A 27,168-nucleotide genomic window follows, 5' to 3' on the forward strand; every position below is an offset into this window, starting at 1 on the left:
ATCTTTGTGCCCTAAGAGGTATTTACTGTTTGGGGGAGGGCTGCGGCCACAGGGGCCACGCCTGCTGTTGGAGGGGGAGCTGTCCCTCGGGGTCCCAGCTACCTGCAGCAGGCTCCCCGTTACTGAACACGTGCGGGTTCTCTCTGGTGCTCAGGGTGATCCTGCAGAAGCAGCTGTCACTCTTTCTGGCGGAAGAGGCAGCTGTAGCCCCAGAGGGCAGTGATGTGTCCAAAGTCACCCAGCTCAAGACCTGGGTTCTTCCCCCTGCTACCCCCTTCTTTGAGCCAGGAGAGCTGTGAGGGGAGGACCCTGCAACCCCTGGGGGCCACCCTCTGCCCTCCCAGGGCATCCACTGGGCTCTTTATGGAGCTCCAGCCCCCTGACATGTCCATGACTTCCCCACATGGCTGGCGATCCCCTCCCCTAACCAAGGCCCTCACCCTTCATCTCAGAATGCTGGCACCAGCCAGGCTCACTTCCCCACCCAGCCTAGAACCACCCCTCCTGAGTCCTTTGGGCTCAGCTAACAGTTGCCTCCCCCAGGCAGCCTTCCCTGATACCTGCTTTCCAAGTTGGAGCTAGGGGCCTCTCCTGCACTGACCCGTGGCCTGTCCTTCCTCACCAGAGTCACCCAGGTCAGAGCAGGGTCCAAAACTCAGCTTCATCCGTGGGCCCGTGCAGGGGCCCTGGCACACTGCAGGCACTCGGTGAAGGCTGGCGAATGAATGAGCAGATGAATGGAAAACGTGTGCAAACGGAGCAACTGTCAATAAAAGGAAACCACTGTCCTTACAGCAGGTGTTCAAGACGCTCAGCTGTGCCCCCCAGAAGAGCAGAAATACAACGTGGTCTCTCCAGAGAAGTGTGTGGGGCTCTCCCTACCTGGGCACCTGCTGGCTCTGCCACCTCACCAAGGCCTGGCCACCACCAGTTGTGCAGAATGGACAGACCACCAAGTCAACAGTGACTCGGTGCCGCCCCAGGCACCTGCCCTCGGGCTCAGCCCCCAGGACGGGCAGTGGGTATGTCCCCACCACATCAGAGGACTCAGAGACGGATGAGCCTGCCCAAGACCACTCTGAGGCACTCCTTGTAGAAAAGCTAATCAGGATCACTACCCGTTAAAATTTACGAACAACTCTGACTTTATTCTAGAACAGGAGTGGGCAAACTTTTTGACTCGAGGGCCACAGTGGGTTCTTAAACTGGACCGGAGGGCCGGAACAAAAGCATGGATGGAATGTTTGTGTGAACTAATATAAATTCAAAGTAAACATCATTACATAAAAGGGTACGGTCTTTTTATTTTTTTAGTTTTATTCATTTCAAACGGGCTGGATCCGGCCCGCGGGCCGTAGTTTGCCCACGGCTGTTCTAGAATTACTTGGCAGTGATTAGTCATCCCTTCCCAGCTGGTTTAAATCAGGCTTTGCAGTGTCCACCCTAAACTTCGCTGGCAGCTCGCTCCTTGTTTTCTGTTGGTTTCAGAGGGTTTGGGGTCTTTTCGCCCAGGGAGGGGGGATGGGGACACTGGCACCCGGAGGAGTCCACACATCTCTGCTCTCGAATCTCGCCTGGCCTGGTGCGGGCTGGCTGGCCTTGGAGACATGCCTCCTGTATGTGTGAAGAAGGGGTTGGTGACAACAGAACATTTGTCTCAACACTGGCCAGCTGTGCACAGAGCCCACGTCTGTATAATGAGCATTACCGTGGGGGTGCACACTCTGGAGCACGTTAGCAAATCTGGCCCACTGCCTCTGCACAGCTGCTTGCTAAGGAAGAGCTTTATGTTTCTACATAGTTGGAAAATACCAAAAAGAGTGTTTCCTGATCTGTGAAAACAACATGGAACTCGCTTTTCAGTGTCCACCAAAAGTTTTGGCCACAGTCACCCCGTTTGCTCACATGTTGTCTGTGATGTTTCCAGCCACAGCAGTTGTGACTAGTTGTGACAGAAGCTGAAAAGTCCCAAACATTTGCCACCGGACCTTTATGGCAGGTCTGCAGCCCCCACGATAGGCGATTTCCTTCAGATTTCTGAGCTAACCATGAATAAGCTAACAGTATCCAAGACACGGGGAGCAGACTTCCCTCAACTCTGAATGCCAGGATGACACCACACCCACAATTAGCGGCACTGCAGCCAAAGCCCAGCTCAGCACCAGCCAGCACGGCTGTCGATCTGCCCGATACCTACAAGCAGGTGTCCAAGCAGAGCAGCCCGACCCCCAGCTCACCATGCGCCCAGTGGAGTGCCAGGCTCCACCAGCTCACTGCACCTCAGAAAAGGCCAAGGTCGAGTCCTATATATCAAAAGCTGTTTAATTATAAGATATGAATAGAAGCAAGGCCAAAACTGCAAACGAAAACTGTAGGAACTAACATCACCTTCAAATCCCATGACAGTTGTCTAATTTCCAAAACAAAAAAGATTCCCATCTTTGACACCCATGTACAAAATGGCTTAGATTAAGGCGCAGGCCGGGGTCAGACAGGGTCCGCGTGGGTCCTTTGCCCCGGCCGCCTCATGGCTACATCCAGGTCCCGGCCCCAAGGAGTTCCCGTGGGGCCTGAGGTCCAGCTGCTCTCCCTCCCCGGAGAAACAGGGAAACGGGTGGAAGACATCTTGTTTTCTGAGGAATAAAACTTCTCCCTTGAGAAGTGTGGCTAACAAAGACGGTGTGCGAGTCTGTCTGGCGCTGGTATCTTTGGAGTGGATCATGGTTTGGTCCGTTCCCATGGTCTACAAGGGCAGGACCGGGACCCCGTGGCTGGAAGGTCTGTGCCCTCGCGCCACTCCGATGGAAAATCTTCTGAACATGAGTCTGGAGGTTGCGTGGACGGACAGGGAGGAGCAAGGCCCCAGGGCCGCAGACAGTCCTGGTGGCCGGCAGCCCCAAGGCACCTGTCGTTCCGAGTGGTGGTGACACATGCAACATGATGGTGGACGGAGGGTGCCGGGAATGGGGCCACTGGGCCAGCTCCACCACGGCATGCCGTGAGGTTCAGAGGTAGAAAACAAAATGTCACTTCCAGAACATTCCCCCACGTTCCAGAAGCTCCTCGCAGATGCTCGCCCTGCTCGTGCTGCAGCTGGAGGCCAGGGAGTCGTGTGCTGGGATGCAGTCAAGAACGTGCAGATGCCCGTGATGTGGAGAGGGAAGCCCCAGTCCCCCTGTGCTGAGGCAGCGGAGCCAACACAAAGGACAGAGCCGGCCGTTGAGGGCTCCGGGGTACCGGGCCCGTGGACCCCAAGGACCTGGCCACCCGGCCTGGTGCCCGTCCTGCCTTCAGGAAGGGCAGTCCAAGAGGTGACACCACTGGCATTTCGGAAAGTCGTGGCTGTTTATTAAGACACGGAGGGGTTGGACGGAGCACAGGCTGCAGACACTCCCAGGCTGACGAAGGAACCAGGCCCAGGCTCAGACCAAGAGCCCCTGTCCATGTTTTGCTGGCAGCTCTTACCCGGCTCCCCAGCCTGTCCAGAGGCGGACCCAGACCCCATGCCAGCTGGGCTGAGGGCCTGAGCCCACACCTCCAGGCCTGGCTTTCGGCATGTGGACCAGCTGCGCTGCGGGAGGAACGCCATGGCCTTCGGGGCAGACCCTCCCCTCCGGCCCAGGACGGAGCATCTCCACGGGAGCCTGAAGGAAGCAGCAGCATGGTGTAAGCACCAAATGTGGCAGATGTGCAGCCATCAGTGGGCAGAGGTGACGCTTCCTGCCCTTCTGAGGTTCCACCGAGTCTCCATCTGGGAAGATACGGGCCTGGGATCGCGGGACGGGGACCTCGGCGGTCCCAGGGGTTGCGGCAGCCACATGAGCTGGGAGCAGGGCCGGGGGTTCAGGCGTGGCTGGGCTTGAGATGTGAGCATTGGCCAGACCAGAGCACCAAGTTGGGGAATGGCAGGTCCAGTCTTGGAGGGACGACAAGGGACTCAGGCTGCGCTGTCCTCCTAGGCCTGGAGGTTCAGGGGTGTGGCTGGCAGGACTCACGGGTTCCTGGGTGGACACACCGGCCACATCCTTGGGAGCAGCCGGTTCTGGAGGCTGCTCTTCGGGCAGTGTGGGCTTGACCTGTGCTTCTCCTGGAGGCTGCTGGGAAAACACAACCTCGGAGTCTTTCAGAGGCTGTGGGCCTTCGGCTGAGGCTGGCACCCAAGGAGGCTGAGGTAGATCCTTCTGGAAGAGGAGAGAGCCCGTGGTAAGGTGTGGGCGAGGCCAGTGGAGCCTCAGGGGAGGAGAGGCAGGAGTCACTGTGCCCAGAGGGTCAGGCTCTAGGCGGGGGGTGGGGAACCTTTGTTCTGCCAGGGGCCATACAAAATTATCCACTTAAAAATTAGCCTGCTGTATTTGGTCAAGTATTTAATTAACACCCCTAATGCCGTGGCAGGGCCAGACGAATGATGTCACAGCCCTGATACGGCCCGTGGACCAGGAGATCCCCACTCCCTACTCTGGGCCCAATCCCAGCGGCCAGCATGCAGGCCACAGGGAGGGGACCTGGCGCAGAAACCTGACCCTGACATCACTGGCTCATGCCCCTGCGCCTGACCTGCTGGCGCCAGCCCACCAGTTCTGTGGCAAAGCCAATGCCCATCGGGACTGAGACCCGTTGAGGACTGTGGGCACTGACCCGGGAGGCTTCCCCAAGGGCCTGGGAAAGGGTCTGGCTACAGGTGGGGTTAATGAATGTCAGACCTGGAGCCCTGCTCCTTTCCAAGGTAATACCACACTCAACGGCACTGCTGAGTGGGGCGTGTCACACCCGCGGGGAAGCCCCACGGACACCCCTCCTTTGTGTGCTGGGCTGACCTACAGGTGAGGAAGGCTGGGCTGGCCCACACTCTCCCTGCTGTTACTCCCTCATGGCTGGGCCTGAGGTGTCAGGTCCCTGCAGAGCCCAGAGCCTGAGCTGTGACAGCTCTTGCCCTGGCAGAGGGGCTCCAGTGCACCCCCAGCCTAACACGGCCTTCTCCATGGTGAAAGCCGTTGAAAGCCATACCCAGGCAAGTGGGACCAGCACCTTCCTCAGGTCACACCTCGCATGGCAGCCACATTGCCCCCTCCACGGGGATGGCTGAGCCACCAGAGCAACATGGACACAACACCCAAACCAAAATCTCTGGAAATGGGGAGACACCAACACAGGATGGGGGCTGCAGGGTTTAGTTGTAAAACTAGAGGCTTTACTCAACTTTAATTCTAGTTAGGGCTTATGGGTTATTATTTCTCGCAGACAGTCATAGCAAACTGGTATTCACCGCAAAGCCACTGCCCGTCCAGAACATGCCCAGCTCCCCGCGCCACAGGGCCAGGGCGCCACTGGTGATCAGCGTGCAGGGCACCAGGTAGAGGAGGGCCGGCTGGCCACGCTGCATGAGGGCCAGGGCCATGAATGTCACCAGGAGGCCGATGCCATAGGCTGGAGGGACAGAGACAAGCAGTGTGTTACCTGGGCCAGCAGTCCCCAAGGCCACACCCTCCCTCGAAGGAATGCTGGGAGCACGGGGTACCAGACATGACACAGGGACAAGCCAATGAGACTCGGGTACTTCCAGAATTTAATGGAAACTCTGGCATCTTCCAGGACATATGGCCCCCCTAGTCCTCAGGGGACAGGCAAGATATGAGTCAGGTTTCAATGAGAAGACAGGAGGAGCGGAGAGGCTGGAGAGAGGACAGGGCACTGGGGAGAGAAGGGGACATTAGGAGAGGAGGGGACACTGGGCAGAGGAGGGGACATTAGGAGAGGAGGGGACACTGGGGAGAGGAGGGGACACTGGGCAGAGGAGGGGACACTGGGCAGAGGAGGGGACATTAGGAGAGGAGGGGACACTGGGCAGAGGAGGGGACATTAGGGAGAGGAGGGGACACTGGGGAGAGGAGGGGACATTAGGAGAGGAGGGGACACTGGGGAGAGGAGGGGACACTGGGCAGAGGAGGGGACATTAGGAGAGGAGGGGACACTGGGGAGAGGAGGGGACATTAGGGAGAGGAGGGGACACTGGGGAGATGAGGGGACATTAGGGAGAGGAGGGGACACTGGGGAGAGGAGGGGACATTAGGGAGAGGAGGGGACACTGGGGAGAGGAGGGGACATTAGGGAGAGGAGGGGACACTGGGCAGAGGAGGGGACACTGGGCAGAGGAGGGGACATTAGGGAGAGGAGGGGACACTGGGCAGAGGAGGGGACACTGGGCAGAGGAGGGGACATTAGGAGAGGAGGGGACATTAGGGAGAGGAGAGGACATTAGGGAGAGGAGGGGACATTAGGGAGAGGAGGGGACATTAGGGAGAGGAGAGGACATTAGGGAGAGGAGGGGACATTAGGGAGAGGAGGGGACATTAGGGAGAGGAGGGGACACTGGGCAGAGGAGGGGACATTAGGGAGAGGAGGGGACATTAGGGAGAGGAGGGGACATTAGGGAGAGGAGGGGACATTAGGAGAGGAGGGGACACTGGGGAGAGGAGGGGACATTAGGGAGAGGAGGGGACATTAGGAGAGGAGGGGACATTAGGGTGAGGAGGGGACATTAGGGAGAGGAGGGGACATTAGGGAGAGGAGGGGACACTGGGCAGAGGAGGGGACATTAGGGAGAGGAGGGGACATTAGGGAGAGGAGGGGACATTAGGAGAGGAGGGGACACTGGGGAGAGGAGGGGACATTAGGGAGAGGAGGGGACATTAGGAGAGGAGAGGACATTAGGGAGAGGAGGGGACATTAGGGAGAGGAGGGGACATTAGGGCGAGGAGGGGACATTAGGGAGAGGAGGGGACATTAGGGAGAGGAGGGGACATTAGGAGAGGAGGGGACATTAGGGAGAGGAGGGGACACTGGGGAGAGGAGGGGACACTGGGCAGAGGAGGGGACATTAGGGAGAGGAGGGGACATTAGGAGAGGAGGGGACATTAGGGAGAGGAGGGGACACTGGGCAGAGGAGGGGACACTGGGCAGAGGAGGGGACATTAGGAGAGGAGGGGACATTAGGGAGAGGAGGGGACATTAGGGAGAGGAGGGGACACTGGGCAGAGGAGGGGACATTAGGAGAGGAGGGGACATTAGGGAGAGGAGGGGACATTAGGGAGAGGAGGGGACATTAGGGAGAGGAGGGGACACTGGGCAGAGGAGGGGACATTAGGGAGAGGAGGGGACATTAGGGAGAGGAGGGGACATTAGGGCAGAGGAGGGGACATTAGGAGAGGAGGGGACACTGGGCAGAGTAGGGGACACTGGGCAGAGGAAGGGACACTGGGCACAGAGGGCGGCTGGAGGTGAAGAAGTCACCGGCTTTCTGACCGGCAGCTGGCAGCTGTGGGAAGGGTCTGGAACCACAGAAGCAGCTGAAGTTGTGAGTGTGCCCAAATACCTCATTTTTATAAGCTTTTAGTTAGAAATATAATTCTGAATTACAATAATGTACGCGCAGAATTAGGAGATCAAATCTTTGATAACATAATTGTGACCCCGGAAAAGAACCATCTGTTCCCAGGAGCCTCTTGGTGAAGCAGGAGGGTGAAGGGGGTGACGTGCAATTCGCTCTCACAGCTCAGAATAAACCTGCAATACACGTGCGTGAGTGTAGCTATCTGGCCAGGTATGCACACACATGCAGAGAGAATGAAGTGAGGCAACTGTAATGAATCAACCGCTGGGCACTGGGCGAGCGGGGGTGTGGCGTCTCCTGGACTAATCGTACAACAGTGATCTTGGAGTTATTTCAAAGGGCCAAGTTACAAGAAAATCAGCCTTTAACTGGAAGCTTCCTCCAGAGCCCAGAGCCCGTGCCCAGCACCCACCTGGGCCTGTCCCGACCCTCAGCCCGCATTTCCCAGTGGTGTGCTCGCCTAGGGAGGGGTCCTGTGCAACCAGGGCGGTGCCCATGGGTCCTAACAGTGACTTCACAGGCGGACGGTGGGAGGATGCATTTGTCTGGCAGCTATGTAAGATCTGAGGGCTCCAATGGTGGGAACTACGGGGCCCTTCTGGCACACGGTTCAGACAGGGAAGCCCCTGCCACTGTGTCTTTACAGAACTGTTTCGAGGACTATAACGTGGAGAAATGTTCAGATACAATGAGCAACCGCAGGCACCAGGGTTGTGATCCTTGCAGGATCACACTGTAACAACCCCAAAATGGGCCTGAAGGCCAGCCTGTGCCCTCTTGGTGCTATAGTGACACCTCCAAGGTCTCTCCACTGGTGTAGAAGCTGCCAGGCCTATGCACTCTGCTCTCTGCCCATGACAAGGGGCAGGGGGCAGGGGACAAGGGAACACATCCCACCAGCTGGCTCTCCTGCAGAAGCAGGCAGGTGTGGACAGAGCACGTGCATGACGCACTTCTCTTCCTTGAGAGCTGACAGGGTGGGGACAAAAAGGGTTTTTTTTAAATCCTTACCAGAGAATATTTTCCCATTGATTTTGAGAGTGGAAAGGAGGGGAGAAGGGGAGAGAGAGAGAGAGGAGAGGGATCGATGTGAGAGACACATCGATTGGTTGCTTCCTGCACACACCCCAGCCTAGTCAGGGTTGGGGATCGAACCTGCAAACCAGGTATGTACCGACTGGAATCGAACCCGAGACCCTCCAGTCCACAGGCTGATACTCTAACTGCTGAGCACACCGGCCAGGGCTAGCTGGGAAATTTTTTAAAGCAATCAGGGCTCAACAGAAAATGAGAAAATATCACCTTTGTGTCATTGGCTTTGGTAATAAAAGAAACGAAAGAAAGAAAAAGAAAGGAAGGAAGGGAGGGAGGGAGAGAGAGAGAGAAAAAAAGAAAGGGAAACAAAGAGAAGGGAGGGAGGGAGGGAAAGAGGGAAAGAGGGAAGGAGGGACGGAGGGACGGACCACCGGAAGACAAGGAAGAAAAAGAGGAAGACAAAAAGGAGAAAAGAGAAAAGAAAAACAACTGCAACAATCACAGAAAAGTGAGGAAAGGGACTGTGCCGTGAGCAGAGGCTGCGCCGCCCCCTCCCACCAGCTCCGTGAGCCGCTGAGGAAGATGGCGGTCCGAGGCCCACGGCCTGGCCCTCCTGAGCGGTGCTTACCGATGGTGCAGGCCACGAAGTAGACCCTGGACGACTGCACCTGGATGTCGAACCTGTGGCAGTACGCCACGAGCAGCCCTGGGGGAGGAAGAGAGCATGGCCAGTCCTCACCGAGCCGGGGAGCCAGTGCCCCGTGGGAGGGCCGGGCACTGTGCATGGTCTCATCTAACAGCCATTATTGCTGTTTCACAGGTGGCCACACTGGCAGCTCAGAATGGAGCTGTAACCCAAAACCCTGGGCCAGTGCACATCCCACAGCACGGAGGGGCAGGGAGGTCCTGCCTGGTGGACTTGGGGCACAGTGGGCTGCCAAGGCCATACTCTGTCCTGGGTAGCCAGCCCCAGGCAGGCACGTCTGTGTAGCCATGACCCACAGAACAGAGCTGTCCCCCGGGGCCAACGTGGGGCTACCTTGACCATGCACCACCTACCAGCCCCCAACCCAACACGACCAGGACACCTGGGTGCCCTCAGGGCTGAGGGGTGACCCACCCATGTGCCCAGCCCCTGTACCTGGGACCAGGATGTCCCCAAAACCCAGGAGGGAGAAGGGCCGGTCGCACAGGGCCAGTGGCGAGGCGTTCAGCCTGGGCACCTTCAGGACCATGGGCAGCTGTGGGAAGAGGAGGCAGCACCTGCAGATGAGCCCAAGACGACAGCTCCCCTCCAGCCACCAGGGTCCGAACGTACCTTCTCACGTGTAGCCGAGTCTGCAGGCCCGGTCGCTACTTCCACCATGATACTGTTCCCACTCTAGCACAGGAGAGCCGCATCAGCGTGGGGCAGGGGTGCGGAGAGTGTGGGAGGGGCAGGGCAGGGGCAGGGGCTCCCACCTTGGTCAGGAAGGGCGTGATGAACACGAAGAAGATGTCATAGATGAACAGCACCATCAGCAGCAGTGTGCAGGCCTGGGGAGAGGCGTCCTGAGGGCCAGCCCAGGACCCCCCGGCACACGGACCCCCAGGCACACGGACCCCCCGGCACACGGACCCCCCGGCACAGACACAGAGACATCCCCACACCCTCGATTCCCCTCACAAGGCTCAGGCTATTCCCACTGGGATGAAGCCTTTTCGAGCGTCTGAACAACACCTGCCCCAGGCCTTGGGCCACAGGAGACGAGGGAGTGTCCAGAGCGACGGAGTGGAGGGCTGGGCAGGGCGTAAGGCACTCTGGGTTTCCCAGTCGGGGGACAGGTGGCCGAGGTGAGCCGGTGGGAGACATACGCTCCATGATGGGTCAGCTCTGGGTCTAGAGAGGTGATGCCCTTCATCCTCCATCCCCACGCATTTCTAAGTTTTTCCACCAGGTCTTACAGACAATAATCTCGGGCCCCCGGCTCAGAGGAGGCCAGCACAGAGCTGGGTGGCGGGCAGGTCTGGCCGTTCCAGGCATGGGGCTGACACAGGAAAGGCCCTCAGGACTCGGCTCCCCAGGGGCCCCACCTCCGGGCCCTCACCTTGAAAGTGGGGAGGCGGATGGTTTTGAGCATGTAGAGACAGAAGGCGATTCCCAGCGCATCCTGGAGGACCCAGGCCCACCTGCAGGGCAGAGCAGCAGCATCTGCTGGGACAGGTTCTATCAACAGCCACCAGCTGTCCGGCCCCTCCCTCCTCAGACACCTTACCCACACCAAGCGTCTGAAGCACCCCGCACTGGGCCTGACCGCGCCATGTTTCCAGGCTCAGCCACTGTCTGAGGCAGCAGTGCAGGTTCCAAAACCCGGGGGACAGACCCCACTTCGTTGGAACAGGCGGGGCAGTGATGGATGACAGGGCAGGGGGTAAATGAACCCTCCACCTGACACCAAGAGGCCAGAGACAGACAGACATGGCCGGGCCTCTGTCTCTACGGTGGTGGCTCTCATACCCAGATCACAGGAGTGAGAAACGCGCCCGGACAGGTGACATCCTCTTTCAGCCCCGTGGGAAATCAGGGCTCAGACCCACGGGCAGGCTCTGAGGGTGAGCATCTGGAACCCCCCGGAACGGTCCCACAGGAACAAGCAGCAGAGGCAAGACCATCTCAAACATCTGCATTAACCCAACACCATCGGGCGCTGCCACCCCACAGCCACACTCCCGACCTGCAGATCAAACCTGTGCTGTGAGGGCCTCACCTGGAGGCTCCAAGACAGAACTAGCGTGACAGAGGGGCCAGCGGGGACAGGGGGCATTCACCCTGTGCAGCCCCACCGGCCAAGGCCTGGGGGTGGTACAGCCCCAACCTCGCCAGCCCTTCCTGGGCTGTCCTCCTCTTCCTGTCTCGCCCTGCACCTTGGCCAGGGCTCTGCCTGCCCACCTCACTCATCAGATGCTTCAGACAAGGGATCGAACGTCTCCCCGCCAGGGCAGGTTGAAGAACAAGGAAAGTTCGAAGGTGGTGGGTGGGCACCTGTTGGCTGCCTGCACCCAGAGGTACAGGAACCATGGCCCGTTCTAATTTTATACAACAGAGAAGCGTCTTGGCTTAGATTTAACTGTGAGAATCCGGGTTCTCTTTGTGTACAAAGGACTCAAAATATTTTCCCATTTTCCTTCTGCCACTTAAATCTGTTATGGCTCCAAAAGGAGGTGCCGCCAAGAACATTTAACTGCCTTGGGAAAGGCTCATTGAGAGCGCCAGATGGTGTCAGCGATAGCAGGAGGGGGTTGGGCGGGAACAGGCCTGCTCTGTCCTCCTAGCGCAGCCCGGGCTCCAGGCCACAGGACAGGCGCACTGCCCTGCAGGGGAGGCCGAGCTTAGGGTAGCAGGTGCTCGGAGAAGCAAGCCAGCCCCCCTGAACCATCCGTGAGGGTGCTGGCTGAGCACACCCCTTGGGCACCACCTCGGGAGCAGCGGGGACAAGTGGCGCCAGGGACAGCGTCCCCTCCCGCCGCCCAGGGCTCCATGGAGGCCGTCCTGGACAACACAGCTTGGGGTGCCCAGGCCAAGAGGGTTTGCAGCATCTCATATCCAGATCCAATCACTGTGCAGGTGGCACCCAGACAATCAAATGAAACCAGACGCAGGAGGCAAGCAGGGCAGCCACGGCTGGGCAGCCGTCAGCGGAGCCCAGTCAACACCTGGACGCCATTCGGCCACTGCTTCCAGGGGACTGAAAGGAGGGCTTGTGATAACCACGGAGGTGAACTGGCTCCAGGTGCCCCCAAACGGCCCCGGGAGGTACAGGAAGACTGCAGTCCAGCACTCAGAGCATCTGAGGACAGCCCTCAAGAGGGAGGGGCCCCCCAATGGCTGGTGGCCTCCTAGGCCCTAGGACCTAGGGGGCCGTACTCACTGGTCCTCATTCCGGAAGATTGCCCACACCACACTGACACCCACGCAGAACAATGCCAGGAGCAGCACGCGGACCTGAGGGCACTTGTGGAAGTAGGGCAGGCTGCTGTTGCAGACCCTGACGGGTAGGGGAGAAGGGGGCAGTTGTCATGGGCAGCATGCCCCTCACCCCCGTAGACCTCTGACTCTTCCACCCTTGTTCCCACCCAGCACCCAGGCGGGTCATCTCAACTCCTACCCACAGCCCTCAGCCCCCTCAAGTCCAACTCCAACAAGCCCGCTGCCCAGGCCTCCTGCTGTCCTCCAGGCTCTGCTCTCAAAGGGGCCACTCACCACCCTGCCCACCCGGCCTGCCCTCCTCCACTTCCCGTTCTCTGTTAAACCCGCCCACAGTCCCCCTGAGGTTCCCAAGAGCAGAGGAAGAGTCAGGTGGGGACAGGCACTTGGGGTGAGCAAACCTGGGCCAGTTTCCAAGCCAGCCTGCCCACAAGAGCCCACAGGAGCGCAGGAGAGCCCGTGGGAGCCCTCAGCTCAGTGCCGTGTCTCCCGGCCTGTCCCCACCTCTCACCCTTAAAAGGTCTCGTCCCCCTTGTCTACATCCTTGAGTAGCTGCCCATCTTCCCTATAAGAGCCAGATTGGGCCTCTGGTAGCAGGGAGCCTCCAGGCCTGAACCACCAGTGCATCCAGCCAGGTGGCCCAGCCTTGCCCTGCCCTGCCGGGCATCCCTACCCAGTACCCACATGCACCCACATCATCCCACTCGGCCCCTGCGTCCCCACTGGGCCTATCTGCCCTGGAATGGAAGGTGGGGAGAGGGAAGCCACTCAAGAGAGGAGGCGGGAGGACTGAGAAAGCCCATTCTCCTCCCCATTCTGTCCTCCTCCCAAGGTCCATGAACACCCAGCAAGCACTGAGTGAGCACCTGCCATCAGCCTGCGCTGTGCCAGACTGGCCAAGGACCACGGGAGAGTGGGGGTCCTTGAATCATGGAAGCAGAGCTTGGAGCCTCAGGGGCCAGAGGACGGGAAACAGTAGTTGAGCCAAGGAGAGGCTGTGGTGGAGGACCTCAGGAACAAAGCTGGGGGCCAGGGGCTGGGGGGGGCTGGGCAAAGGCCACCTGAGGGAGCTCACCTGCATTTGCCAAATGGCAGCCTCTGGACCAACGGCGACAGGCAGCTGTAGAGGCCCGTGGAGGAGGCCAGGCAGAAAATCCCAATGATCACGTAGACTGCAGAGCAGGGCGCAGTGAGGGAACAGGCGGGCTGCGGGTCCCAGCCACCCCCAAGGGCCCCGTGCACTCTTGCACTTGGGCAGGGTGACCTTCACCCAGTAAAGGGAGGGGACAAACCCACCCGGAAGCCCTCCTGTCACCCTGCCGTCCACTGGACTTCTCCAGAGGAGCCACGGCCGCGGGGACCCACCAAGATGGTCGTAGAAGTAGTAGAGGAGCACCAGCATGGAGCAGCACATGACCACAAAGACGCAGGTCATGACGGGCGTCACGTCCACAGCCTCGTCCTCCTGCTTCTCGGGCTCATCGTCCCGCTTGTGCTTCATATACCTTCTTGAGAAACACGGGCATGAGGACGCCTGGCCAGCTTGCACAGCGCTAGGACTAAGGGCCAGAGACTGGGAAGGACTGGCAGGGACAGCTCATCTGTTGGCCTGTCCGCCCTCTCCAGACCCTCTATGTGTCCCCAGTGCCCCTCCAACAGGAGAGCCAGACCTGCCCTTGGACCTCACACCCTTGTCCAGGAGCTCAGGGTCCTCGCAGACAAGGCTCCCGGGCACCCACTATGAGACGCCCTTGAACACCACTGGGACTACCCACAGGCTCCGTCTCCTGAGTGCACCCCGGGCGGCGGGGGGAAGCGGGGGAGGGCCTGGGCTCGCATCCCAGTGCCAGAGCACAATCTCGGGGAGCGGGACCCAGCAGGCCTTTGGCTGGGTCTCCCAGGTATTCACAGCAACTATATTCCAGAAGGTTCTCTGGAGTGTGGACACCTCTCTTCTGAGCAGTCCTGTTCCTTTCACTTCCCAGCGTTAGGGGCACCCATCAGTTCCACATGTGCACACATGTACACACAATGCGCACACACGTAAAGGAAGGATACTTACTTCTTCACATCCCGGCTCCCAGCCCAGTAGCCCCCAAGGGCAACAGTGCCGACGGCCATGATGAAGATGATGACCATGTTGTAGTCCAGCATGGGCTCGTGCGGGGCATACAATGCTGCCCTCACCGATCGGCCAAAATTCTGCCTCGGAGAACACATCAGAATTCAAGGCCAAGGCCCCCTGCCCAATGCCTTCATCCACCAATCCTGACCCCAAAGCAATCAGCTCTGACGTAACAGGCTGTGCAAGAAGACAGGCAAGCTGCCCTGCGTGCGAGAACACAGCCCCGCGCCGAGATGTGCGTGTGCTTGCATGAGGTGCACATCACCTGTGTAACATCGGGCGGCCCATGGGGGACCCACGGGGAGAGGCGTGAGGCCTGCGCTTACTGTGAACTTCTGGAAGTTTCACAAAGACTGGAGATTCTTGTTTACTTATATAATGATGCTCACCCTGCTCCAGACCCAGCTCCCCAAATCAAAGATGAACATGGGCCTCAGGTCAGACAGGCCTGGGCCAGGAGTGTGCAAACAGCAGAGAGAGAGAGCGATGCTCATTGTCCATGTATGGGGAGCGCCAGGCTGGCCAAGCCTGGAGCCTGGATTACTCTAACCAGCTGCACCGGGCACTTCAGGGCCATGGTCTCCATTCCTGGCATTAGGTGGCACTGGAGGCCTACCCTCACGATGTGGCTGACTCATAGTGGGCAAGACCCGCCCCTGGCCAGCCCCAGACAGGATGGCCTTGCCACAGGCCCTGCCCACCACCTACTCTGGCCCCGGGCCCAACACACTTCAGGGGGAGGGACCCCTACCTTGAAAATGTCCAGCATGTCTTTGTAGCTGAGCAGGGCCACCGGAATGCCGATCTCCTCATACTGCGTCTTGTTGCCTCCTGGGGGGACCTGGGCGTCCAGAGGAGGCAGGTCTGCTGGCTGACCAAGGCCCACCCAGGATGGCGCAGACAGCCGACCCCTCCTGACGGCATGGCCCACAGAGCCAGCTAGCCCTCTCTCTAAGGAAGGGGAAGATTCCCTCGTGTGAGCTGGGTCCTCAGGGGCCAGCACAGGAGGGGGACACACCGGGAGGGAGGCCTACAGGCTCAGCACCACCCACGAGGGGAGGAAAACCTAGCCCTTCACTCAAACCTTGGGGTCAGGAGCCAATCCATCTGGCTGGGGGCCTGGAGGAGAGGCCGGCAGGTGGACCCATGCCACCCACTCCTTAGAAGGCACCCCCAGAGCTCTGCCTTGAGGCCCTGTATCCCCCAACCCACAGGACTGCTCTGGGATAAGCCCCTTCCAAGATGAGGGTCCAAAGGCCTGAGTCCACAGCTGGTCAGCAAACCAAACTTCTCTCTCCTGGCTGTGGCCGCCCGTTCCCGGCCAGCACCCATGCCCACTTTGGTTGGGGCCCAGGGGCTCCTCCCGGCTTCCCTTAGGGCACCTCCAACCCTTGCCCTGGGTAGGTCCTATTGCCCAGAAGGGCGCCCAAGCAGCTGTACCAGGGTCTCCTTGCTGACGACGAGCAGCCCGTGCGCCCCGCTGCCCTGGGCCAGCCTCACTTTGTCGTAGAAGGTGCAGTTCCCCCGAGTCACCAGTGGAATCTGGTTGCTGAAGCCTTTGGCAGGGAGGTCGGATGCAGAGCAGAGCATGGAAGTCGTCCAGTCCCTCAGCTGCAAGAGAGACTGAGGGAAGGCAGCGCTCACAGGAGCTGTTCTAGAAGAGTCAGGGCGGGCCCCAGTCCTCACGGGAACCAAGGCATCGGAGAAACCTGCCCAGCTGTGCTGAGCCTTCAGTATCCAGATCACCACAGTGAGCGCCATCCTGATGCCCCCTCCCCTTGGGTCCCACTGGACTTCAGGCCCTTGCACCAAGAAAGGATGAGAAGTGAAGGGTGGGCAGGGCCTGCAGACACACATACCAAACGCACGGCAGACAGGAGGGACAGGGGTGTGTGCTCAGAGCAAACCCCTCAGAAATCCTCCCTGCGTCTCCAGATCCACCTTAGCACCCATTATGAATGGAATACAAGGGACAGGACGTCAGCCTCTGTGGTGAGAACTCACCCACAAGAGCACCCTCCCGGTCCTCCGAGTGGAGGAAGGAGGCCAGACCAGGGAGAGGGGTCTCCTACAAGAAGAGCAGAGCCCTTGCCCCGCCCTCTGCTGTCACTCCTCTCAGGAACCCGCTGGCAGCCAGCCCCCACCCAACACACGAAAGCATGGCTGGTGTCTCCACCAGAGGCCATGTCCCCACCCCATAGCTCCCAGCTGAGGTCCTTCGGAGCCCTTTCCCCCAGCTGGCTCTCTGAAAAGGAGAGTCTCTCCAAGGACCCCTCTGGACACTGGGCAGAGCGGGGGAGGGATGGCAGCAAGACAGCCAAGATCCCAAGCTGAAAGGGGTGCTCAGAGCCACCGTGCCAGGAGGGCCACCAGTCCAATACTCACCGCCTTGCTGAGGTCGTGTGGCAGGTGGGCCCACTGGGGGTTGTAGAGGATGCAGTAATCCTTGCCTTTCGGGCCCCCCGTCTCGGAGACCACGTGTACCATGCCATACTCACAGGCCACCTGGAGCAACGGGGCAGGGGGCAAAGAGCTCAGGGCGGGGGCCGACCATCCATGACATGGGGTCCAAGTTAAAGGAGGACACCTGTGAAGGCTGGGATGGTTTCCTCCCTCAGACAGGACAGAGAGGACACACACAGAAGTATCTCACGATGGAGAAAACGAGGGAGGGCCGCGAGGACAAGTCTCCCTAGGGAGACCTGGGTGTGACCTCAAGCCTGTCAGCACCCAGCCAGGGGCACGCACCACACCCACAGGCCCCGGCCCTTCCTGGCCCCTGGGCTCTGTGGAGCTGAAAGGGCCAAGCTCTGCACTCTTTGGGCTCCTAGGCCTGCCCTTCTGCAGCTCTCGCTCCCCTTGGGCTATAGGCACCTCCAGACAGAGCCGGGGACTGCACCCCTGGGCTCCCCGGAGTCTGCCACAGAGACAAGCAGGTGGCAGCTGCTCCCAAGAAAGGACACAGGATGGGGACGGTCATCACCTGGCACAGTGAACCCACACCGAGGATGCGGCTTTGCCAAGGTGAGGGAGGCGGAGGGGGCTCTGATTTGGCCAAGGACCCTGATAGACTGTGCTCCAACACCAGGCGGAGCACCAGGCCGCAGGCAGCTGGGCCCTCTGCGAAAGCACAGCCAGGCCACTCCGAGAGCTTCCCACCCTGGCCCTGGTCACCTGGCAGTGGTGGCAGCATGGTGGACAGCCCAGGGTGCCCCAACCTTGAAGTCTGAAGGCGGACACCAGGCGCTGGGTGCAAGTCCCACTTTCCACAGTCCCCAACTGCCACTGTTCCAGTCAGCCCATCAGCTCTGGCCCTTCCATGTGTCACCTGAGTGAGGCGCTGACGGCCAAAGCAATGCTTACATGGTGCCAAGCTCCAAAGAAGCTGTGTGTTCGGGGCCACCCAGCTTTCTGGGAGGGGAGGGCAAGGAGGTGGACTGCCTGAGGCCCACCCAAGGTCTCAGAGCACTTCACTAAGGCAGCATCCTGCCATCCCTGCCTCTGTTCCCGGGGAAACCCCACACACCTCACATGTCACCTCGTTCCCTTCACCAAAGGCAGACTTAGGAGGCCCCTCTTCCAGGTTCTCCCCACCAGACTGCCCCCCAAGGGTGCCCTTCATCCTGGCCCTAACTACTGTGCCTGGTATATGCCCCCTCCAATGAGCAGAGCCCCCTGGCACCTCCTCACCCTGGGACACGTGGGGAGCAATAGAGTCGCTCAACCTCCAGGCAGGGCCAGAGAATGCACCCCTGGTTTCCCCAGAGTCTGTCACAGAGACAAACAGCCCACCTTCTGTGTTTGCAAACAACGTTTTATTGGAACACAGCCACCCTATGCCAGCATGCAGGGCCTCTGGCTGCTCTTGGCTGCCACTGCTGAGTTGGGCAATTGCTTGCAAAGCTGACAAGATGCCCTATCTGGCCCTTTCTGGAAAGTTTGCTGAACCTTGATCCATGGGAGCCAGGCTGATGATGAAAACTGTCATTTATGTAAAATGGAAAGTGAACAGAAACTGGATCTTTTTTTAAAGTCATTTAAGCCTGGCTGGTGTGGCTCAGTGATTGAGCGCTAAACTATGAACCAGGAGGTCATGGTTCAATTCCTGGTCAGGGCACCTGCCTGGATTGTGGGCTTGATCCCCAGTGGGGGGTGTGCAGGAGGTAGCCGATCAACGATTCTCTCTCATCATAGATGTTTCTCTCTCTCTCCCTCTCCTTTCCTCTCTGAAATGTGTGTGTGTGTGTGTGTGTGTGTATTCCCTCCCCCCACAAGCACACTTCATGGACTTTCCTCCCCACAACCTGTACAACTAAGCCTGTGCTTGTATCAAATGCCACAAAGATCACGGTTTCACTTTGATGAGTTCCCTCATCCTCTTGAGTTAAAGGAACGGGAAGAAGTTCTTCAAAAGGGCCCAGTGATACACGTGCCCATGTTCCAGCACAGCCTGTCCCGGCTTAGAGAACCAGAAACAGTCAAGGCTGCCAAGGGCAAGCCATCTTCTGACACATTGCATTCAGAGCAGGTCCAGGAACTCCCAGAGACACTCTGCTTACGGATTACTGTGAAAGCATCCACATCAGGGGCTTGAGAGACTAATGGGTCCAGGCTGGGGCAGTCTTCCTTTCTCAGATGTAGTGAGTTCTGAGGGCAGAGAAATGAGGACCCAGATGCTTGGAAAGAGAGGTCTGGGTATAGAACAGTGTGAGGAGGGGATGGGGACAGGCAGAGGGGGCACAGGTGCAGGAGGGGCAAGGAGGCAGGTGGAGGAGAGGTAGGGAGGACAGGTGCAGGCCAGGCAGGAGGGCACTAACATTAGTTAAGACCTGATGAGTAAGAGCCTCCATCTGGCCTTTATATACAGATCTCACAGCAACTGGGTCTATTAGGGAAAGTCAAATCCCTCACTGGATCACAAAATGGTAGCGAGTGTAGGGCTGTCAGCAAGCACCACTCCTGCCCAGTGGGGAGGAGAGCTAGGAACTGGAGGAACCATAAGGAACCACACCCAGCCAAGGAGGGAGCTGCGTCATCTCAGGGCGTATTTCCCACGGGGTTCTGTTCTGGGAAGAGCAGTCCCCACTGTGCTCCTCACTCTCTCCAACACCCTCCTGACTCTCCACACGCAGGACAAAGTTCAAACTCCTCAGCCTGCCTGGATAGGTCCAAAGGCCCCAACACCATGACCTTCTACCACCGGCTCTGACACGCCCAGCCTGTCCCCCTGGACCCCCGCCTAGGGAGGTCACACGCAAGGCCTGCCCTTCACCCTCTGCCGAGAGCTGCTCCCACTGCTGGCCCTGGCCCTGCCCTCCAGCTTAGGGGGAAACCCCAGCCCGTCTTCAAGTGCCCCCGAAGGCTGACATGTTTCTCAGGATGCAAGCATCAGACGACCCGACACATCAACCACCGCTGAGCCCTCACTGTCCCCAAATAAGTCATCAGCTCTCACGCCTCCACCTGGCTCCTGCTACTCCCACCACCCGTACCATCCTCCCTCAGCCCTCAAGACCTGGCGAACGCCGCGCAGGCCACTGCTTCCGAAAAGCCTTCCCAGGCCCACGGAGTCACGCTCCCGTCACGGTGTCCCCGTGACTCTTCACAGCCCTCTCGCTTTGCCCTCATTCAGAATATCTGGAGAGCCCAAACCCTGCCCTCAAACTGCTCAGACCTCAAACTGGCAATTAAACAGGGAGAAGTACAAGGGCTGGCCAACAGATGGGAGGGGGTAGTCTAAAGGGTCTGGGAAAGGTACAGTGAAGCTGAGACTGGAAGGATGACCAGGGTGGTCCAAGGAAACAAAAAAAAAAATACAAAAACAAACAAAAAGAACAAAAGAGCAGAGTGGCTTCAATAACTAGAGCTGGAAGGGAGAGACGCTTCCTGGGCAGCCAGATCACAGAGGCCTCCCCCGGAAGTCCCTGACCGGGATGTGACAAGACCTGACACCCTTTGAAAGAGATCGTTACTGCTGTGTTGAGAACGGACCCGGCCTGTGCGGGACACGAGCGGCCACCGGCCACCCGCCCTGAGCTAGGAGAGAGGGGCGGCGGGGTCGAGTAAGCACGTCAAGGCTCATGACCGCGTTTGCGGGGCTGTTAGGGAAACCGGTCCCCGAGCTGCTGAACCCAGAGGAGAGGGAGGATTTGGAAATAAAAGACGCGCCCCTGACGATGTACATCGGCCACTTCGTGGTCAGTCCCTTACTGGCGCCTGAGACCCTCCACGGCAAGTGACAAAGGAACACGCGGCGGCTCATCACCCCACGCGCCGTCTCGCCGGTCCGCGCTCACGCTTTGCTCCTTCGGTGGGGGAGCAACTCCCTGGCCCAAGGTCACGTTGTAAAAGTGAGACGGAAATTCGACCCCCTCCGGGTTCCTGGCCGCTCCCCTGGCACGGCCTGGGTGTCGCGCTGGACAGCTTACCGCAACCACGGGGGTGGGCGCTGGCACCGCACGTAAAAGGGGAAAGTGAGGGTCGGAGAGGGGCAGCCCCCTGGCCGAGGCCACGGAGGCAGACAGGAGCGTCCCTGGCGGCGATCGGAGACCCCGAGATGGACCAGCAGGGCCGGAGGGCGGAGGAGGGTCCCCCAAACTTCACACCCACGTGGAACTGAGCGACGATGCAAAGGGCTTTCGAGGAGGAGAAGGGAGCCGGGCCGGGGACAGGCCCGCAAGGTCACGGCGGGGCTCCGGGCCCACGAGCCGCCCGCGCGGGGACGCGTGTCCCCGAGGCTGCCCCCAGGCCGGGACGGGCGGGACCTGCGCGCAGCAGGGTACCGAGAGGCTGGGTCGCCGCATCCGGCGGGACCAGCGGAACGGGCGCAGCCCTCACCTGGGCCGCGAGGAGGAGGCAGGCCGCCCCGAGCCGCGCCAGCGCCGCCGCCGCCGCCGCCATGTTGGCGGGTCCCAGCCACAGGCGTCGCCAGATGTTTCCCAGCAACGCCCCCGGCGCGCCGCGCCGCGCCGCGCAAGCGCACTGCATGGGGCGCGCTGGCGTGCGGAGCGGGGTCAAAGGGCGCGGAGGCGGGGCCTCGGCTGAGCGGCGCGGCGCGGCGAGATGGCGGTGAGCGCGGCGGTGGCCCGCGCGGGCCGGCGGGGGCCGAGGGGCTGGCCGCGCTGCCCGCCTCACGCGCTCTGCTTCCCCCGCAGGACAAAGAGAAGAAGAAGAAGGAGAGCATCTTGGACCTGTCCAAGTACATCGACAAGACGATCCGGGTGAAGTTTCAGGGAGGCCGCGAAGGTGAGGCACCCGCTCTGCACCCCCTAATGATTTACGAGAAGTAAGAGAAGTAATGGGGGGCAAGAGTGACAGCTGATACCCGGCACCGCTTAGGCGCTTTGCGCGGATAACCCGTGCAAGCTTCCTAGAGGCGCCGGGGCCGGTGCTGCCGTGCCCCTTTGCAGCGGGGAGGCTGAGGCCGGGAAAGGGGACCCCAGTGGTCCGCCTGGGGCCGGGATGCCAGACTGGCCTCCTGTGTGGGTCTGCCGCCGCCGCTGCTCACTGGTGCCCCTTCGCCGAGTTCCTAAAGAGCCGCACTGTTAACTTTGGGCCCAAATGTTCTCGGTTGTGGAGCCCGTCCTGGACACGTGGGTTGTTGAGCGCCATTCCTGGCCTCCACCCACTGGATGCTAGGAGCATCCCTTAGGCTTTTTGTTTGCTTTAAATATCTATCTATCTATAGCCTATATAATCCTATATAATAAAGATGTAATATGCGAATGGTCATTAAGCTGTGAAGCATAATGACTAACTGGGTAAGGACTGATCATGAATTAGCAGGAGGGTGGGGCAGCAAGCTATGTGGGGCGGGGGAGCTACAGGAGGGCGGGGCAGGAGGAGGCGAGCTACTAGTATGTATATAAAAGCTTATACTGCCAGTCAACCATTCCGTTGACCTGGACCAGTCTACTGGTAGCTATGATGCACACTGACCACCAGGGGGCAGACTCTCAACGCAGGAGCTGACCCCTGGTGGTCAGTGCATTCCCACAGCAGGAGCGCTGCTCAGCCAGAAGCCTGGCTCATCGCTGGGCTGGTGAGCACAGCTGCAGCAGCGGCAGATGTAGCAAGGCCTGGATGAGCCGGAGCAGTGCAGTGCCTGGCCCCAGCTTGGGCTCCTCCCCGGCCACCTGCTTCGCATACTGCTACATCCCTCAGGGATGTTGGACTGCCAATTTCAGCCCCTGCCAGGATTGGGCTGGAACCTGCAGTTCAACATCCCCAGAGGGGTCCCCAATTGCAAGAGGGCACAGGCCAGGCTGAGGGACCCCACTGGTGCAAGAATCCATGCACTGGGCCTCTAGTCTATACCTGGTATATATAACAGCCTAAGCAACCGTTTGACCCTGTAGCTATGACGCGCACTGACCACCAGGGGGCAGATGCTCAATGCACAGACATGGAAACATGGAACAGACTGATGAATCTCAGGGGGGAGGGGGAAGAGGAGAGGACAAGAAGAGATTAACCAAAGATCTTATATGCATACTAGAGGCCTGGTGCACAGATTCGTGCACCAGTGGGGTCCCTCAGCCTGGCCTGTGGGCCTCTAGTATTTTTAATGATTTCAGAGGAAAAGGGAGAGGGAGAGAGAGATAGAAACATCAGTGATTAGAGAGAATCATTGATTGGCTGCCTCCCACACACCCCCCACTGGGGATCAAGCCTGCAACCCGGGTATGTGCCCCATCAGGGAATTGAGCCTTTACCTCCTGGCTCATAAGTCGACACTCAACCACGGAGCCATGCGGGCCGGCATGTTGGCAGCATCCCTTAGTTTTGACAACCAAAATGTCTCTGACATCGCCCAGTGTCCCCTGGGGGGCAGAATTGCCCCTTTGAGGCCAGAGTCCAACAGTCAGTCTCCACATGTGGGCCAGAGGGACCTGTTAAAACATCAATTCTTGTTTGCTGCTCAGCCCTCTGGGGGCTCCCCCTTGTCTGGGGTGAACACAAACCTTGGTGCCCCTGAGTAACTAATGGGGCTCTCATCGCCACTGGCTGTCAAGGTGCACGTTCTCTCTGCCCGGAGTGCTGCTACCAGGTTAGCTGCCAGAGTCATTTTCCTGCTCTCAACGCAAGGTTTTGGCTCTGGGACACCTTCCCCGAGGCCTCTTTGTTATAAGTTCCTGGTAGTACCTGTCACGGTTTGCAGCTTTATGTGTAAACATGGTTTTTAACTTTGCATCTGCCCCTGGAGTCTAGTGAGGAGAAGGCAGTACAGTGCCTAGTCCCTGCCTTTCAGGGGAAATGGGCACAGAGTGCTGGCATAGTTGGGTATCTTCCTGCATCGGGCGAAGAGAGGAGTTGGAAAAGAGGGGTGGGAGTTGGAGCATCACAAGCAGAAGCACAAATGAGTGTGAAGGTCTGCAGGCCAGAGAGGACAGTTGGGAGAGGCAGCAATGGGCAGGAAGCGTGGGTGGCCTGTCGGGGCACTGGGGGCTCACCCCCCTCTCAGGTGCAAAGATACGTCACTTGGTCAAGGAACCATAACCTAGGATGCTTGGGGTTTTGTTGTTGTTCAGTTTTTTTTTAATCCTCACCTGAGGAGTGAGGATATTTTTTCCATTGATTTTTAGAGAGAATGGAAGGGACAGGGGGAGGGGGTAAGGGAGAGAGAGAGAAATATCAATGTGTTAGAGACACATCAATTGGTTGCCTCCCACTTGAGCCCCATCCGGGGCCAGAGTTTGAACCTGCAATCTAGGTAGGTGCCCTTGACCAGGAATCAAGTTTGAAACTCTTAGTCCATAGGCCGAAACTCTAACCACTGAGAGGTAAAATTCACATCACAAAATTAACCATTTTAAGGTATGGAATTTAGTGACATTTGGTACCTGCCTACTGAACCACTGTTGATCTTACAACCTTTCCATTTCTCTTCTCTTCTTGGTGATTCCTACAAGCCAGTGGAATCCTGAAAGGGTTTGACCCACTCCTCAACCTTGTGCTTGATGGCACCATTGAATACATGAGAGGTGAGTGCAGCCAGCAGGACTTGGAGGCCTCCAGGACTTGCGGGGTCTTCCTTTTTTTTTTTTTTTTTTTTTTATTTCTTTATTGGTTTCAAAGAGGAAGGGAGAAGGAGAGAGAGACAGAAACATGAATGATGAGAGAGAATCCTTGATCAGCTGCCTCCTGCACACCCCCACTGGGGATTGAGCCCGCAACCCAGGCATGTGCCCTTGGCCGGAATCAAACCTGTGACCCTTCAGTCCGCAGGCCGACGCTCTATCCACTGAGCCAAGCCGGCTAGGGCTGCAGGGCCTTCCTTACTGCTCCAGACCTGCTGTCTGAATGGTAAATGTGGTCCTTGTACACCAGACAGCTGCCATATATCTTTACTCTGTCACTGTCCCAGCATTACAGACAAGCTCACGACACCATCCTCTCAGAGACTTCAGGGATGTTGGGGGTATTTTGCTAATCCACCATTACTGATCCTGAGACACTTGCTGCCTGGCTTGGTTAGAAAGATGCCAACTGGCCCTGGCTGGGTAGCTCAGTTGGTTAGAACATCGTCCCGATACACCAAGGTTGCAGGTTCAGTCCCCACTCAGGGCATATACAAGAACCAACTAATGAATGCATAACTGAGTGGAACAACAAATTGATGTGTTTCTTTCAAATCAACAAATAAGAAAAAAGAAATGCCAACCTACTCTAGGGCTTGGTCAGCCCACTGTCTCCTGCGGCTGACAAGGGTCCCCTTATACCATGCCCCCAGTCCCTGTACCCCTAAATCTCAAGACCCTCCACCTGCAGCAGCACACAGCGGTCAGGTCATCCCTCACCCATTAGCCAACGAGTTCTTTTTGATTTTTTGTTAATTTTCACCCAAGGACATGCTTCCATTGATTTTTAGAGCGTAGATGGGAGGACAAGAGAAGAGAGAGAAACGTGGATGTGAGAGACACATCGATTGGTTGCCTCCGGCATGCTCCCCAACTGGGGCCTGGATTCAAACCTACAACCCAGGTACATGCCCTTGACTGGGAACTGAACCCACAACCTTTCAGTGCATGGACCAGTGCTCTGACCACTGAGCATACCTGCCAGGACAGCCAACAAGTTCTTCAGCTCAGCCTGATCCAGGCATTAAGGGGATGCCAGCACCTAGGAGGGAGGTAAGGAGGGAGGGTCTTGCTCCTCACGGGACCATTAATGCCTGAGACACGAGTTGCTCTGGTGAAAAGTTATCAAAGCCACACAAGAGTGTCACTGGGCCACCGAGCAGAAACATGGTCAGCTCAGCTGGTAAACTCCAGGAGGCCTCTTGCTGTGCCCTCATTTTTTCTCTGCCTGCCTGGGTCCACCCAGAGTCCCAGCCCTGCCACCCTGGATGGATGAATACCTTGTCTACAAGACAGGCCCACCACCTGGGGCCAGTGGGGGACCAGGCCAGCTCAAGCATGCAAAGCGCTTAGGGCTGGTTGGCCCTGGGAGGCGTGGCTGCTGCGCCTCCTACAGAGCCTCCTACCAGCGTGCTGCCTCACTTGCTGAGCAGGTCTGTGTCCCCTCCTCGGTCCAGGACGGCCCCTCAGGGAGGCCCGAATGCATAGCGTATGGGAAGGCCAGACTCACCAGCTGTTGTCCCTGCCGGGTCTGAGGGTGGACGGCTGCCTCTCAGGTGGGGTCTCTGATTTCACTGGGCCGCCTGGTTCCCCTCCCCCACATCCTTCAGGAATAGTGGTGGGGACTTTCAGTCGCTGTGACCTCAGAAGAGTTCCCCTGGAACTTCCTGTCACTTCCATGGGGTCCCTCTCACTCTGCTGTTACACACCTTGGACACGGGTGAACCATGGCCCGCACGGCTTTCACAAATCTGTGTTCCAGCTGCCTGTCTGATTACATAGCCCCAGGGTCTCCGCTGGCTCAGGTGCCGGTGCCCCTAATTAGCTTCGCTACCCAGCATCCCTGCGGTCCCCTGGGCCACCGTGTACTCATTTGCAGAATGAGGGCAGGCCTCAGATGGTGGTTTCCAGAACTCTTCTCGTCCATGGGCCACTGCAGGGAGAAGGGCTGCATGTCTGGCTTTGGGAGGCGTTTGGCTTGCTCCCCTGGCCAGCATGTCCCCTCCAGAGTCCTGGAAGGAGGGAGGGGGGAAGCGATCCGAGGACCCTTTGATGCAGATCTTCAGACCCCGTCCTGCCCCAGGCATGGTCTCAAGTCCTTACTCCTGCCTCTCTTCCTCCGCAGACCCCGATGACCAATACAAGCTTACAGAGGACACCCGCCAGCTGGGCCTGGTGGTGTGCAGGGGCACCTCAGTGGTGCTCATCTGCCCACAGGATGGCATGGAGGCCATTCCCAACCCCTTCATCCAGCAGCAGGAGGCCTAGCAGGCGGGGAGGGCACAGACACGGATGCCGTCAGACTTGGAGCTGTCCCTCCTGCCTTAAATGCTGCCCGCAGAGATGGAACTTTCCTTTTTGTATAGGTTATTTTTTGTTTTCTTAATAAAATTGCAAATCTCTCATTTCCAGGAGCCCCAGAATCTTGCTTTCAGCCTTGATGTTCTAGCAAAGCTTGGTCACAGGGATCAGTTCAGCTGAGTTGCCAAGCACCAGCCGTGGTCAGTGATGGGGACTGGGGCATTCCAAGATGACTGAGCACGCACCGTCCAGGCGGGGGACAGGGACTTGTGAGGCT

General features: G+C 58.6%; 2 protein-coding genes across 6 annotated transcripts; one reads left to right on the forward strand and one right to left on the reverse strand.

The window, feature by feature from the left end:
• Positions 1–2,304: 2,304 nt before the first annotated feature.
• On the reverse strand, positions 2,305–21,476 carry SPPL2B (signal peptide peptidase like 2B). Of its 5 annotated transcripts, none has more exons than XM_059697264.1 (15): positions 21,349–21,476; positions 16,897–17,016; positions 15,952–16,134; positions 15,263–15,352; positions 14,449–14,588; positions 13,752–13,891; positions 13,462–13,558; positions 12,331–12,447; positions 10,510–10,591; positions 9,884–9,958; positions 9,741–9,803; positions 9,564–9,663; positions 9,051–9,128; positions 5,264–5,424; positions 2,305–4,181 (listed from the first exon to the last, which is right to left on the reverse strand). In XM_059697264.1, the coding sequence occupies exons 1-15, from the start codon at positions 21,409–21,411 to the stop codon at positions 3,462–3,464; spliced, it is 2,229 nt and encodes a 742-aa protein (XP_059553247.1). In that variant the 5' UTR covers positions 21,412–21,476; the 3' UTR covers positions 2,305–3,461. The 5 variants fall into 5 exon arrangements, with proteins under 5 accessions (XP_059553247.1, XP_059553248.1, XP_059553245.1 ...); XM_059697265.1 differs by having other exon boundaries at positions 2,305–4,178; positions 13,752–13,894; XM_059697262.1 differs by having other exon boundaries at positions 13,752–13,894.
• Positions 21,454–26,995, forward strand: LSM7 (LSM7 homolog, U6 small nuclear RNA and mRNA degradation associated). Its single transcript, XM_059697268.1, has 4 exons — positions 21,454–21,579; positions 21,666–21,756; positions 24,423–24,494; positions 26,716–26,995. Exons 1-4 carry the CDS (start codon positions 21,574–21,576, stop codon positions 26,856–26,858), a joined length of 312 nt encoding a protein of 103 aa, XP_059553251.1. The 5' UTR covers positions 21,454–21,573; the 3' UTR covers positions 26,859–26,995.
• Positions 26,996–27,168: the final 173 nt, after the last annotated feature.

The sequence above is a fragment of the Myotis daubentonii genome, chromosome 5 (genome assembly GCF_963259705.1).
Source record: "Myotis daubentonii chromosome 5, mMyoDau2.1, whole genome shotgun sequence".
Taxonomy (NCBI): domain Eukaryota; kingdom Metazoa; phylum Chordata; class Mammalia; order Chiroptera; family Vespertilionidae; genus Myotis; species Myotis daubentonii.